The sequence below is a fragment of the Oncorhynchus tshawytscha genome, linkage group LG09 (genome assembly GCF_018296145.1).
Source record: "Oncorhynchus tshawytscha isolate Ot180627B linkage group LG09, Otsh_v2.0, whole genome shotgun sequence".
NCBI lineage: Eukaryota > Metazoa > Chordata > Actinopteri > Salmoniformes > Salmonidae > Oncorhynchus > Oncorhynchus tshawytscha.
In genome coordinates, this window is record NC_056437.1 from 18507861 (window position 1) to 18521763 (window position 13903).

General features: G+C 44.2%; 1 protein-coding gene across 1 annotated transcript in view; it reads left to right on the forward strand.

The window, feature by feature from the left end:
* The window catches only part of tnksa (tankyrase, TRF1-interacting ankyrin-related ADP-ribose polymerase a), a 158061-nt gene that overhangs the window by 116310 nt on the left and 27848 nt on the right, over positions 1–13903 (forward strand). Inside the window, exon 6 of the mRNA XM_024431113.2 lies at positions 13701–13795. Within this exon, the coding sequence (XP_024286881.2) occupies positions 13701–13795 (95 nt within the window). The remainder of the gene's footprint in view (positions 1–13700; positions 13796–13903) is intronic.

The window sequence follows — 13903 nt, forward strand, 5'->3', positions numbered from 1 at the left end:
GTGTTCACTCTCTCTTTCTCTCTGTTTGACCAACGTTTGTGTTCACTCTTTCTCTGTTTGACCAGCGTTTGTGTTCACTCTCTCTTTCTCTCTGTTTGACCAACGTTTGTGTTCACTCTCTTTCTCTCTGTTTGACCAGCGTTTGTGTTCACTCTCTCTTTCTCTCTGTTTGACCAATGTTTGTGTTCACTCTCTTTTCTCTCTGTTTGACCAACGTTTGTGTTCACTCTCTTTTCTCTCTGTTTGACCAACGTTTGTGTTCACTCTCTTTCTCTCTGTTTGACCAATGTTTGTGTTCACTCTCTTTCACTCTGTTTGACCAACGTTTGTTTTCACTCTCTTTCTCTCTGTTTGACCAACGTTTGTTTTCACTCTCTTTCTCTCTGTTTGACCAACGTTTGTTTTCACTCTCTTTCTCTCTGTTTGACCAACGTTTGTTTTCACTCTCTTTCTCTCTGTTTGACCAACGTTTGTGTTCACTCTCTTTCTCTCTGTTTGACCAACGTTTGTTTTCACTCTCTTTCTCTCTGTTTGACCAACGTTTGTTTTCACTCTCTTTCTCTCTGTTTGACCAACGTTTGTGTTCACTCTCTCTTTCTCTCTGTTTGACCAACGTTTGTGTTCACTCTCTTTCTCTCTGTTTGACCAACGTTTGTGTTCACTCTCTTTCTCTCTGTTTGACCAATGATTGTGTTCACTCTCTTTCTCTCTGTTTGACCAATGTTTGTGTTCACTCTCTTTCTCTCTGTTTGACCAACGTTTGTGTTCACTCTCTTTCTCTCTGTTTGACCAACATTTGTGTTCACTCTCTTTCTCTCTGTTTGACCAACGTTTGTGTTCACTCTCTTTCTCTCTGTTTGACCAACGTTTGTGTTCACTCTCTTTCTCTCTGTTTGACCAACATTTGTGTTCACTCTCTTTCTCTCTGTTTGACCAACATTTGTGTTCACTCTCTTTCTCTCTGTTTGACCAACGTTTGTGTTCACTCTCTTTCACTCTGTTTGACCAACGTTTGTGTTCACTCTCTTTCTCTCTGTTTGACCAACGTTTGTGTTCACTCTCTTTCACACTGTTTGACCAACGTTTGTGTTCACTCTCTTTCTCTCTGTTTGACCAATGTTTGTGTTCACTCTCTTTCACTCTGTTTGACCAACGTTTGTGTTCACTCTCTTTCTCTCTGTTTGACCAACGTTTGTGTTCACTCTCTTTCACACTGTTTGACCAGCGTTTGTGTTCACTCTCTTTCTCTCTGTTTGACCAACGTTTGTGTTCACTCTCTTTCTCTCAGTTTGACCAACGTTTGTGTTCACTCTCTTTCTCTGTTTGACCAACGTTTGTGTTCACTCTCTCTTTCTCTCTGTTTGACCAACGTTTGTGTTCACTCTCTCTTTCTCTCTGTTTGACCAACGTTTGTGTTCACTCTCTCTTTCTCTCTGTTTGACCAACGTTTGTGTTCACTCTCTCTTTCTCTCTGTTTGACCAACGTTTGTGTTCACTCTCTTTCTCTCTGTTTGACCAATGTTTGTGTTCACTCTCTTTCTCTCTGTTTGACCAATGTTTGTGTTCACTCTCTCTTTCTCTCTGTTTGGCCAATGTTTGTGTTCACTCTCTCTTTCTCTCTGTTTGACCAACGTTTGTGTTCACTCTTTCTCTGTTTGACCAGCGTTTGTGTTCACTCTCTCTTTCTCTCTGTTTGACCAACGTTTGTGTTCACTCTCTTTCTCTCTGTTTGACCAACGTTTGTGTTCACTCTCTTTCTCTCTCTGTTTGACCAATGTTTGTGTTCACTCTCTTTTCTCTCTGTTTGACCAATGTTTGTGTTCACTCTCTTTCTCTCTGTTTGACCAACGTTTGTGTTCACTCTCTTTCTCTCTGTTTGACCAACGTTTGTTTGTTTGACCAACGTTTGTTTTCGCTCTCTCTTTCTCTCTGTTTGACCAACGTTTGTTTTCGCTCTCTCTTTCTCTCTGTTTGACCAACGTTTGTGTTCACTCTCTTTTCTCTCTGTTTGACCAACGTTTGTGTTCACTCTCTTTCTCTCTGTTTGACCAACGTTTGTGTTCACTCTCTTTCTCTCAGTTTGACCAACGTTTGTGTTCACTCTCTTTCTCTGTTTGACCAACGTTTGTGTTCACTCTCTTTCTCTCTGTTTGACCAACGTTTGTGTTCACTCTCTCTTTCTCTCTGTTTGACCAACGTTTGTGTTCACTCTCTCTTTCTCTCTGTTTGACCAACGTTTGTGTTCACTCTCTTTCTCTGTTTGACCAACGTTTGTGTTCACTCTCTTTTTCTCTGTTTGACCAACGTTTGTGTTCACTCTCTTTCTCTCTGTTTGACCAACGTTTGTGTTCACTCTCTCTTTTGACTCTCTGTTTGACCAACGTTTGTGTTCACTCTCTCTTTCTCTCTGTTTGACCAACGTTTGTGTTCACTCTCTTTTCTCTCTGTTTGACCAACGTTTGTGTTCACTCTCTTTCTCTCTGTTTGACCAATGTTTGTGTTCACTCTCTTTCACTCTGTTTGACCAACGTTTGTTTTCACTCTCTTTCTCTCTGTTTGACCAACGTTTGTTTTCACTCTCTTTCTCTCTGTTTGACCAACGTTTGTTTTCACTCTCTTTCTCTCTGTTTGACCAACGTTTGTTTTCACTCTCTTTCTCTCTGTTTGACCAACGTTTGTGTTCACTCTCTTTCTCTCTGTTTGACCAACGTTTGTTTTCACTCTCTTTCTCTCTGTTTGACCAACGTTTGTTTTCACTCTCTTTCTCTCTGTTTGACCAACGTTTGTGTTCACTCTCTCTTTCTCTCTGTTTGACCAACGTTTGTGTTCACTCTCTTTCTCTCTGTTTGACCAACGTTTGTGTTCACTCTCTTTCTCTCTGTTTGACCAATGATTGTGTTCACTCTCTTTCTCTCTGTTTGACCAATGTTTGTGTTCACTCTCTTTCTCTCTGTTTGACCAATGTTTGTGTTCACTCTCTTTCTCTCTGTTTGACCAACATTTGTGTTCACTCTCTTTCTCTCTGTTTGACCAACATTTGTGTTCACTCTCTTTCTCTCTGTTTGACCAACGTTTGTGTTCACTCTCTTTCTCTCTGTTTGACCAACGTTTGTGTTCACTCTCTTTCTCTCTGTTTGACCAACGTTTGTGTTCACTCTCTTTCTCTCTGTTTGACCAATGTTTGTGTTCACTCTCTTTCACTCTGTTTGACCAACGTTTGTGTTCACTCTCTTTCTCTCTGTTTGACCAACGTTTGTGTTCACTCTCTTTCACACTGTTTGACCAACGTTTGTGTTCACTCTCTTTCTCTCTGTTTGACCAATGTTTGTGTTCACTCTCTTTCACTCTGTTTGACCAACGTTTGTGTTCACTCTCTTTCTCTCTGTTTGACCAACGTTTGTGTTCACTCTCTTTCACACTGTTTGACCAGCGTTTGTGTTCACTCTCTTTCTCTCTGTTTGACCAACGTTTGTGTTCACTCTCTTTCTCTCTGTTTGACCAACGTTTGTGTTCACTCTCTTTCTCTGTTTGACCAACGTTTGTGTTCACTCTCTTTCTCTCTGTTTGACCAACGTTTGTGTTCACTCTCTCTTTCTCTCTGTTTGACCAACGTTTGTGTTCACTCTCTCTTTCTCTCTGTTTGACCAACGTTTGTGTTCACTCTCTTTCTCTCTGTTTGACCAATGTTTGTGTTCACTCTCTTTCTCTCTGTTTGACCAATGTTTGTGTTCACTCTCTTTCACTCTGTTTGACCAACGTTTGTTTTCACTCTCTTTCTCTCTGTTTGACCAACGTTTGTTTTCACTCTCTTTCTCTCTGTTTGACCAACGTTTGTTTTCACTCTCTTTCTCTCTGTTTGACCAACGTTTGTGTTCACTCTCTTTCTCTCTGTTTGACCAACGTTTGTTTTCACTCTCTTTCTCTCTGTTTGACCAACGTTTGTGTTCACTCTCTTTCTCTCTGTTTGACCAACGTTTGTGTTCACTCTCTCTTTCTCTCTGTTTGACCAACGTTTGTGTTCACTCTCTTTCTCTCTGTTTGACCAACGTTTGTGTTCACTCTCTCTTTCTCTCTGTTTGACCAACGTTTGTGTTCACTCTCTCTTTCTCTCTGTTTGACCAACGTTTGTGTTCACTCTCTTTCTCTCTGTTTGACCAATGTTTGTGTTCACTCTCTTTCACTCTGTTTGACCAACGTTTGTTTTCACTCTCTTTCTCTCTGTTTGACCAACGTTTGTTTTCACTCTCTTTCTCTCTGTTTGACCAACGTTTGTTTTCACTCTCTTTCTCTCTGTTTGACCAACGTTTGTTTTCACTCTCTTTCTCTCTGTTTGACCAACGTTTGTGTTCACTCTCTTTCTCTCTGTTTGACCAATGATTGTGTTCACTCTCTTTCTCTCTGTTTGACCAACATTTGTTTTCACTCTCTTTCTCTCTGTTTGACCAACGTTTGTGTTCACTCTCTCTTTCTCTCTGTTTGACCAATGATTGTGTTCACTCTCTTTCTCTCTGTTTGACCAATGTTTGTGTTCACTCTCTTTCTCTCTGTTTGACCAACGTTTGTGTTCACTCTCTTTCTCTCTGTTTGACCAACATTTGTGTTCACTCTCTTTCTCTCTGTTTGACCAACGTTTGTGTTCACTCTCTTTCTCTCTGTTTGACCAATGATTGTGTTCACTCTCTTTCTCGGCATACAATGATTGTGTTCACTCTCTTTCTCGGCATACACATCACAGACAAACTGAATTGGTCCACTCACACAGACAGCATCGTGAGGAAGGCGCAGCAGCGCCTCTTCAACCTCAGGAGGCTGAAGAAATTCGGCTTGTCACCAAAAGCACTCTGTTCTGATGCACAATCGAGAGCATCCTGGCGGGCTGTATCACCGCCTGGTATGGCAACTGCACCGCCCTCAACCGTAAGGCTCTCCAGAGGGTAGTGAGGTCTGCACAACGCATCACCGGGGGCAAACTACCTGCCCTCCAGGACACCTACACCACCCGATGCTACAGGAAGGCCATAAAGATCATCAAGGACATCAACCACCCGAGCCACTGCCTGTTCACCCCGCTGTCATCCAGAAGGCGAGGTCAGTACAGGTGCATCAAAGCTGGGACCGAGAGACTGAAAAACAGCTTCTATCTCAAGGCCATCAGACTGTTAAACAGCCACCACTAACATTGAGTGGCTACTGCCAACACACTGTCAATGACACTGACTCTACTCCAGCCACTTTAATCATGGGAATTGATGGGAAATGATGTAAATATATCACTAGCCACTTTAAACAATGCTACCTTATATAATGTTACTTACCCTACATTGTTCATCTCATATGCATACGTTGATACTGTACTCTATATCATCGACTGCATCCTTATGTAATACATGTATCACTAGCCACTTTAACTATGCCACTTGGTTTACATACTTATCTCATATGTATATACTGTACTCGATATCATCTACTGTATCTTGCCTATGCTGCTCTGTACCATCACTCATTCATATATCCTTATGTACATATTCTTTATCCCCTTACACTGTGTATAAGACAGTAGTTTTTTTTGGAATTGTTAGTTAGATTACTTGCTCGTTATTACTGCATTGTCGGAACTAGAAGCACAAGCATTTCGCTACACTCGCATTAACATCTGCTAACCATGTGTATGTGACAAATAAAATTTGATTTGATTTGATTTGATTTGATTTGATTTGATCTCTGTTTGACCAATGTTTGTGTTCACTCTCTTTCTCTCTGTTTGACCAATGTTTGTGTTCACTCTCTTTCTCTCTGTTTGACCAACATTTGTGTTCACTCTCTTTCTCTCTGTTTGACCAACGTTTGTGTTCACTCTCTTTCTCTCTGTTTGACCAACGTTTGTGTTCACTCTCTTTCTCTCTGTTTGACCAACGTTTGTGTTCACTCTCTTTCTCTCTGTTTGACCAACGTTTGTGTTCACTCTCTTTCTCTCTGTTTGACCAATGTTTGTGTTCACTCTCTTTCTCTCTGTTTGACCAACGTTTGTGTTCACTCTCTTTCTCTCTGTTTGACCAACGTTTGTGTTCACTCTCTTTCACACTGTTTGACCAGCGTTTGTGTTCACTCTCTTTCTCTCTGTTTGACCAACGTTTGTGTTCACTCTCTTTCTCTCTGTTTGACCAACGTTTGTGTTCACTCTCTTTCACACTGTTTAACCAGCGTTTGTGTTCACTCTCTTTCTCTCTGTTTGACCAACGTTTGTGTTCACTCTCTTTCTCTCTGTTTGACCAACGTTTGTGTTCACTCTCTTTCACACTGTTTGACCAACGTTTGTGTTCACTCTCTTTCTCTCTGTTTGACCAACGTTTGTGTTCACTCTCTTTCTCTCTGTTTGACCAACGTTTGTGTTCACTCTCTTTCTCTCAGTTTGACCAACGTTTGTGTTCACTCTCTTTCTCTCTGTTTGACCAATGTTTGTGTTCACTCTCTTTCACTCTGTTTGACCAACGTTTGTGTTCACTCTCTTTCTCTCTGTTTGACCAATGTTTGTGTTCACTCTCTTTCACTCTGTTTGACCAACGTTTGTGTTCACTCTCTTTCTCTCTGTTTGACCAACGTTTGTGTTCACTCTCTTTCTCTCTGTTTGACCAACGTTTGTGTTCACTCTCTTTCTCTCAGTTTGACCAACGTTTGTGTTCACTCTCTTTCTCTCTGTTTGACCAACGTTTGTGTTCACTCTCTTTCTCTCTGTTTGACCAACGTTTGTGTTCACTCTCTTTCTCTCTGTTTGACCAACGTTTGTGTTCACTCTCTTTCTCTCAGTTTGACCAACGTTTGTGTTCACTCTCTTTCTCTCTGTTTGACCAACGTTTGTGTTCACTCTCTTTCTCTCTGTTTGACCAACGTTTGTGTTCACTCTCTTTCTCTCAGTTTGACCAACGTTTGTGTTCACTCTCTTTCTCTCTGTTTGACCAATGTTTGTGTTCACTCTCTTTCTCTCTGTTTGACCAACGTTTGTGTTCACTCTCTCTTTCTCTCTGTTTGGCCAATGTTTGTGTTCACTCTCTTTCTCTCTGTTTGGCCAATGTTTGTGTTCACTCTCTTTCTCTCTGTTTGACCAACGTTTGTGTTCACTCTCTCTTTCTCTCTGTTTGGCCAACGTTTGTGTTCACTCTCTCTTTCACTCTGTTTGACCAACGTTTGTGTTCACTCTCTTTCTCTCTGTTTGACCAACGTTTGTGTTCACTCTCTTTCTCTCAGTTTGACCAACGTTTGTGTTCACTCTCTCTTTCTCTCAGTTTGACCAATGTTTGTGTTCACTCTCTCTTTCTCTCAGTTTGACCAATGTTTGTGTTCGCCTGCCTCCCCTCGGACTAGGCTGTTTACTCTATCCAGGACATAAAGACAGTGTCCCTCCCAAGCAGGTGGTGTCCTCCCTCCCTGGGGTTAAGCCTAATGATGCATGGTTATATGAATGGAGAGAGAGGTTCACTCAGGAAAGCACAGTGCCTCGGCCAAACCTCCAACTGTACCGTTTTCATGGTAGTTATAGCATGCACTGCCGCCATGGCAACGACTTACCAGTCACTGTTGGCATGGTTACAGGTTACAATTCTGTGAAAGGAGAGTAAAAGGAATGGAGCTGCTAGGTGCTTACTAATGAAAGTAATATCATAAGTATGTAGTCAGAGCTTTCCTTCAACCCCAGTCCCTCCCCTCCCCTCTCACCCTCTCCTGTCTGACCCCCTCATCTCTCCTCTCACCCCCGTCCTCCCCTCCTCTCACCCCCGTCCTCCCCCTCCTCTCTCCGCTCACCCCAGTCCCCCCTCCTCTCTCCGCTCACCCCAGTCCCTCTCCCCTCCGTCCTCCCATCCGCTCACCCCAGTCCCTCTCCTCTCCGTCCTCCCATCCGCTCACTCCAGTCCCTCTTCTCCCCGCTCACTCCAGTCCCTCTTCTCCCCGCTCACTCCAGTCCCTCTTCTCCCCGCTCACTCCAGTCCCTCTTCTCCCCGCTCACCCCAGTCCCTCTCCCCTCTCACCCCCGCCCTCCTCTCACCCCCTCCCTCCTCCCCCTCACCCTAGTCCCTCCTCTCATCCCTCCCTCTCTCTCTCCCCCCCCTCCTCTCCTCTTCCCAGTCCCTCCTCTCCTCTTCCCTCTGTGAAGCTCTTTGTGACCCTGTGCTGTAGAGAGGTGTGTTTACAGGTGCCTGATGTAGTCACACATTACAGATACTTGCTGGTGATCTGAGACCTCCCAGTGTGCAGGAGGTGGACTAATTTAACCCTATCAGTCCTGAGACCCCAGCAAAAACCTGCTTTTCATTTACCTGCTTGTTCAGCCTTCCTATTTAGCCTCACAATGAAGTGTTTTACCATGTTGTTTTCAGGACAACCAGGGCTACAACACATAACTATTTGACATAAAGTTGCATTCATGAGTTGTATTGACAAATGTCAATGAAAAAAGGTCTGCCAGTGCAGAAACCCCTCTAAAAATGAATTTATATGAATGGTGTAAGTACAGTAATTGTTTGTCCGGTGGGAAATGAATATCCAACTAGTCAGTGACAGCAATTATGTGATCTTTATTACAGCATCAAAGCCACTGTCCTCGGATTACTGTGATCTTGTAATTAGGAGCAAAACATGTATGTGCTCATGAGTCATCTTTTCATAGAGAGATTTTAATAGTTTGAAGCTGAAACCATTCAGACGTTTTTGTAAAAAGACCCGGCCCCTTCGGGATCTGCCGTTAATCACAGACAAAATGGTTGGTACCAGAACAAATAGACTAATGAAAAGGTACAACCCAGACGTCTGTAGCTCATACACACCATTTTTAAAAGGGGTTAGAAGTCCAAATCATGCTGGCGAGGCGCTGGGGCTAACTGGGCTGACTGGGCTAACTGGGCTGACTGGACTAACTGGGCTAACTGGGCTGACTGGGCTAACTGGGCTGACTGCCAGGTAACAATTCAAAGGACATGGACATATAGTACACACAGATACGTATTCGCCAGGTAGCCTAGTGGTTAGAGCACTGTTCCCCGGGCGTCCAATACGTGGATGTTGATTATGGCAGCCCCCCGCACCTCTGATTCAGAGGGGTTGGGTTAAATGCAGAAGACACATTTCTGTTGAATGCATTCAGTTGTACAACTGACTAGGTATCCCCTTTCTAACCCAGCGGTTCCCAACCTTATTTCAACCGTGGCACGCCTTGATGGCATGATACATTCTGCCTCACACCTAAAATGTCCCCATTTATTTAGTGGTGGTGTCCTCCATCTGATCCATACTGCAAATCATCTGTTTTCTGTGACACATTTTTTTTTAGCTCCAGTAAAATAGGTTTTTTGTTTTTTTGTTTTGAACTGAGCTTGAGACGGGCGGTTTTCTGCATTGTAAAGGTGCAACCATGGACAGAAAGCTCTGTTGTTTTCCACGGCAGAGGCTGTGGTTCAGCTGAGCCTTATCAGACTTGCGTGTGCTAGTGGTTCTCACATGCAAAGTAAAATAATGCTAATTATTTTGCTCGCGTACTGGACGTGAAACAATGACACAGATGCAACCATGTGCCATCCAATGTATTATCTGAGCGCCACTGGTGCTGCCAATTCCATCTGCATTCCACAGGTCACGTTTATAAGTGAGTTTAAAAAAAAAATCAAGATTAGGAAAGGTTCCGCGGCACACTTGAAAATCTCTCTTCTCTCCCTGATTCACTACAGTACCCATCCCCAAGGGCTGGGAGACAAAAGGTCATCCTGCCACATCCATTTTCTCTCGCGCTCTCTCTTTATTTCTTTCTCCAGGTCTACTGGGAAATGGAACAGTGCTTTTATACCATCACAGATGTCCCCTTCAAACACTTAAGATTCGGTTTTAAAATGGAAATGCTCTGTGTTATCACAGTGGGGCCTCCGAGACAATATGCTCCAGCAGTTCCTCTAACTATCTGTATCACTTCAGTACATCATGTTCTGAATTCAAACGGTCCCCTATATCCGTAGGGGCAGTACATTATTTGAGGAAGGGAGAGGGTATTGAGTGGACTGTGGTAGTGGACTAGACTCTCTAAATGGAAGCCGGTTTATAATCATTTCCAGTCCGTTGTTTAACAGAGAGAAGCTTTGTGTCTGAAAGCAGATGGAACATTACCCTGTCTTGTCCATGAGCTATGTTAGTGATTGCAAAGGGAGCGAGAGGGACCAGTACCTAGTTATTTTTAACAGGATTTGTTATTGTTTATTTCGCAGTAGTGATTGGGTATAAAGCCGGTGGGATGCTCTATCTCTCACTAGGCTGACTCCCCCTCCTCCCTACCTCCCCCTCTCCTTATCTCCTCCTCCCCCTCTCCTTTCCTCCCGCCCCTCTGGGGTGACAGATTGATGGGCGGAGCCTAAGCGATTGAGCCCAACCTCAGCTACAGCTGTGTCGCCATGGCGATGCAGCCCTGTGCTGCATTGCATTTGTAATATTCCTGGGGCGAGACACACAACCCAATAAAAACAAACTGGCAGACAAGGGAAAACTGTTTGTGAATAATGCAGCTTTTAGTGCAGACGAAACAGAGTGAAAGAAAGCATTCTGTCAGCATGGTGTGTGAATCCTACCAACACGTTATAGATTAATGGCATGTTGTTACTGGGATAAATAGTCTCTGGTCAAGACAGTGGTATGGGATGCATGTCAAATACTCACATCATAAACTGTGTTTTGGGTGAATTTCAGTCAGTTTATTTTGTAGATAACTGTTTTGTTATCAGGCTTTCATATAATAGCTGATTTTTTTTCCCTTGTAAATTAAGGACGTGCCTGATACTGGTTTCCAGTTCTGAGGTTCTACAATGGCTTTTGTTGTTCTATAGCAGTTTTGTACTGAGATCCACAAAATGACTGTAAGCGTCTGGTAAAGGGCATATTAATACGAATGATTCACAGCTGTCATGTTGAAGAGAGGTCTAGTGTTGCATCCTATGATTACTAACATACAACAGCTCTGCTTTGCCACGTTTGACAGGGATTTGACAGCCCCCCTGGCCCAGCCCCCTTTCCTCCGTCCCATCCCAGCCCCCTGGCCCAGCCCCTTTCCTCCGTCCCATCCCAGCCCCCTGGCCCAGCCCCCTTTCCTCTGTCCCATCCCAGCCCCCTGTCCCAGCCCCCTGTCCCAGCCCCCTTTCCCCCCGTCCCATCCCAGCCCCCTGGCCCAGCCCCCTTTCCCCCGTCCCATCCCAGCCCCCTGTCCCAGCCCCCTTTCCCCCGTCCCATCCCAGCCCCCTGGCCCAGCCCCTTTCCTCCGTCCCATCCCAGCCCCCTGGCCCAGCCCCCTTTCCTCCGTCCCATCCCAGCCCCCTGGCCCAGCCCCTTTCCCCCGTCCCATCCCAGCCCCCTGGCCCAGCCCCCTTTCCCCCGTCCCATCCCAGCCCCCTGTCCCAGCCCCCTTTCCTCCGTCCCATCCCAGCCCCCTGGCCCGTCCGGCTCACGTAGCCTAGGTTATCTATCTGGGGGTAGAACAGAACAGGGCTGTCTGGTGCCCGGATGCCAGGCCCAACCTTCCCACTGCCCAAATGGGCTGGACCGAGTCTCCCTCCTTATATTGCTCAAATGTCATAGAAATGTTATGCTAATGTCAGTCTCCTGCACCTCTCACCTGACCTTCTGTCTCGAAAGGTTCTAGTGCAGACGCGCTGTTCTGTTCCCAACAACTTATTCAGATGATTAGAAACACCTAAAATAAAACACCTGCTCAATTGAATTTGACATTTTAGATTGAAATCTGCAATGACTTCTTCTAGCTTGGAATACCGACATGATGCTATCATTTTTGTGTTTTTGTGTTCCTTTTTTTTGTTCTGTTTTACTTGTGGTTCTGGCGACATTGTCTATCAGTCGACATCTCAAAAAATGCTGGTAAGTTATTTTCAAACAGCTCTAAGATTGATGCACTCCTTTTGATTACTTTTCTGGGGGATTTTGGTTTATCTTTTTTTTTTTTTTTTTAGCTGACTCCTTGTGCATATTTTGGGACCTTGGCCTTCTTGTTGGTCACATTTCATCCACCCACCAAACCTCACATTGCTGGGTTACGGTTATGATTTGGGGTGGAGGGGAGTTTGGGTCAGGATAAAGAACACTGGGATACGAACCCTCTTCTGTGGGTGTTCCTGATTTCACCTTATTGCCTGCTTATTACCGGGTCAACATACTTCCCCTATCTGCATCTGCTCCTGTAATGCCATACTATGACCTCACCCTGCCATCCTGTAGCTTGTCACACCTTTTATCCTTGTTTTGGACTTGGGTCATTGTCTACTTTTGCTGTTGTAATTATAATGTGCATGTTACGAAAGCTTTTTTTTTTTTTTTTTGCATTTTGGTACTATTGTCCAGACCAAATAAGAGTTGTAAATTATCTATGGGTGGACAATTTACACAGTTCCTTATTAATTGTGTAATCAGTGGAAAGCAGGAAAATCTTTGTTGTGCACTCTTCATTGGCACTTTTGTCCCGTTATTTTGTTCACTATTCTCCAGTCACATACTTTTTCCTCACCTAGAAAGTACATCTGAAAGGGGCTACGGTCCAGCCTTTTTCGTGCTACCTCTTTATTCACTGTCTGGCTGTGACAATTTGATTTAGTCTCTGATACCCACTCAACGCATGGTCGCTAGACTAACTCCTGTCTCTGAGTTACAGTGATGCTCCACTAGTCATCTGTGTGTTCTGTTGATACAACTCCACTGCTGCTGTCTCTTCCATGATGCTTCCTTTTCTTTTCAGCTCCTCCTTAGGTTTGTTGTTTTGTCTGCGTTTGCTCGAAATCAGTCACTGCCTCTTCACAACAAACGTAGCAAGCTAAATTTCATGATTTTCCAGAATCACAGTTGTAGGACATTCCAACAAACTGGCACCAAAGCACCAATTTCCTGTGTTGTGTTGGCAGCAGCCATTGTTCTAGCGCTTCACTACTTGACTGTTGACTAACGTGTCGAGCACTCTGCTCAAAGCAGAAACAGCTGAGAGAGGCTTTCACATGGCTGCTACGAGGGAAGCCATTGATTCACATTTTTGGTCCAGCTTGAGTTGGCAGTTCCCTAATTGCACTAATTATTTTAAATGAGGTGATGTAAGCTATTTGACTATTCAGTGGGAAGACAGAGTCTGGGAGATGAGATTAACATAATTTAGGTTATACCACACACACACACACACACACACACACACACACACACACACACACACACACACACACACACACACACAGCCTCCGTCTGGAAGACAATAACAAAAGACAAGCGAGTAGATGTGAAAGGATATGTAAGCAGTGCAGTCATATAGCCAAGGCTAGCCCGCTGGGGTTTCACCTGAAGTGTTAACTATAATGATCACAATGATATTTTCCTCCCAGATCAGCTCTTTGTATTGCTGATTCTGGTTCTGAGCTCATTGTAGTTCTGTTTCAGTGAACCACCTCCTGGTAAACGTTCCATCCTCCTGAGTCCATTCCTCCCTCTCTGAGATCTCCCATCAACCTCTCTCCCCAGAGACACACACTCATATATAGGCTACCACTGAGGAGCAGTGCTAACGCTCTAAAGGTGTGATCATGGGCATCCACCTCCTGCTCTTGCCCAGTGTTTTGTTAGGTAGAAAGTGTCGTCTCAGATTTCCTTGTCTTATTCTGATTATTCTCTCTCTCTTTTCTCCTCTGTAGTCCACCCCTCTCCACCTGGCTGCAGGGTACAACCGGGTCAGAATAGTCCAGCTCCTACTACAGCACGGTGCCGACGTACATGCAAAGGACAAAGGGTAAGTGTGTGTGTTGTTTGTTATGTGTCGTGTCCCCCCCAATGTTTTTGAAATGTTGAGTTCACACTTCATTGACCTCATTACCTAACTAACTGAGCTGTTCATTAC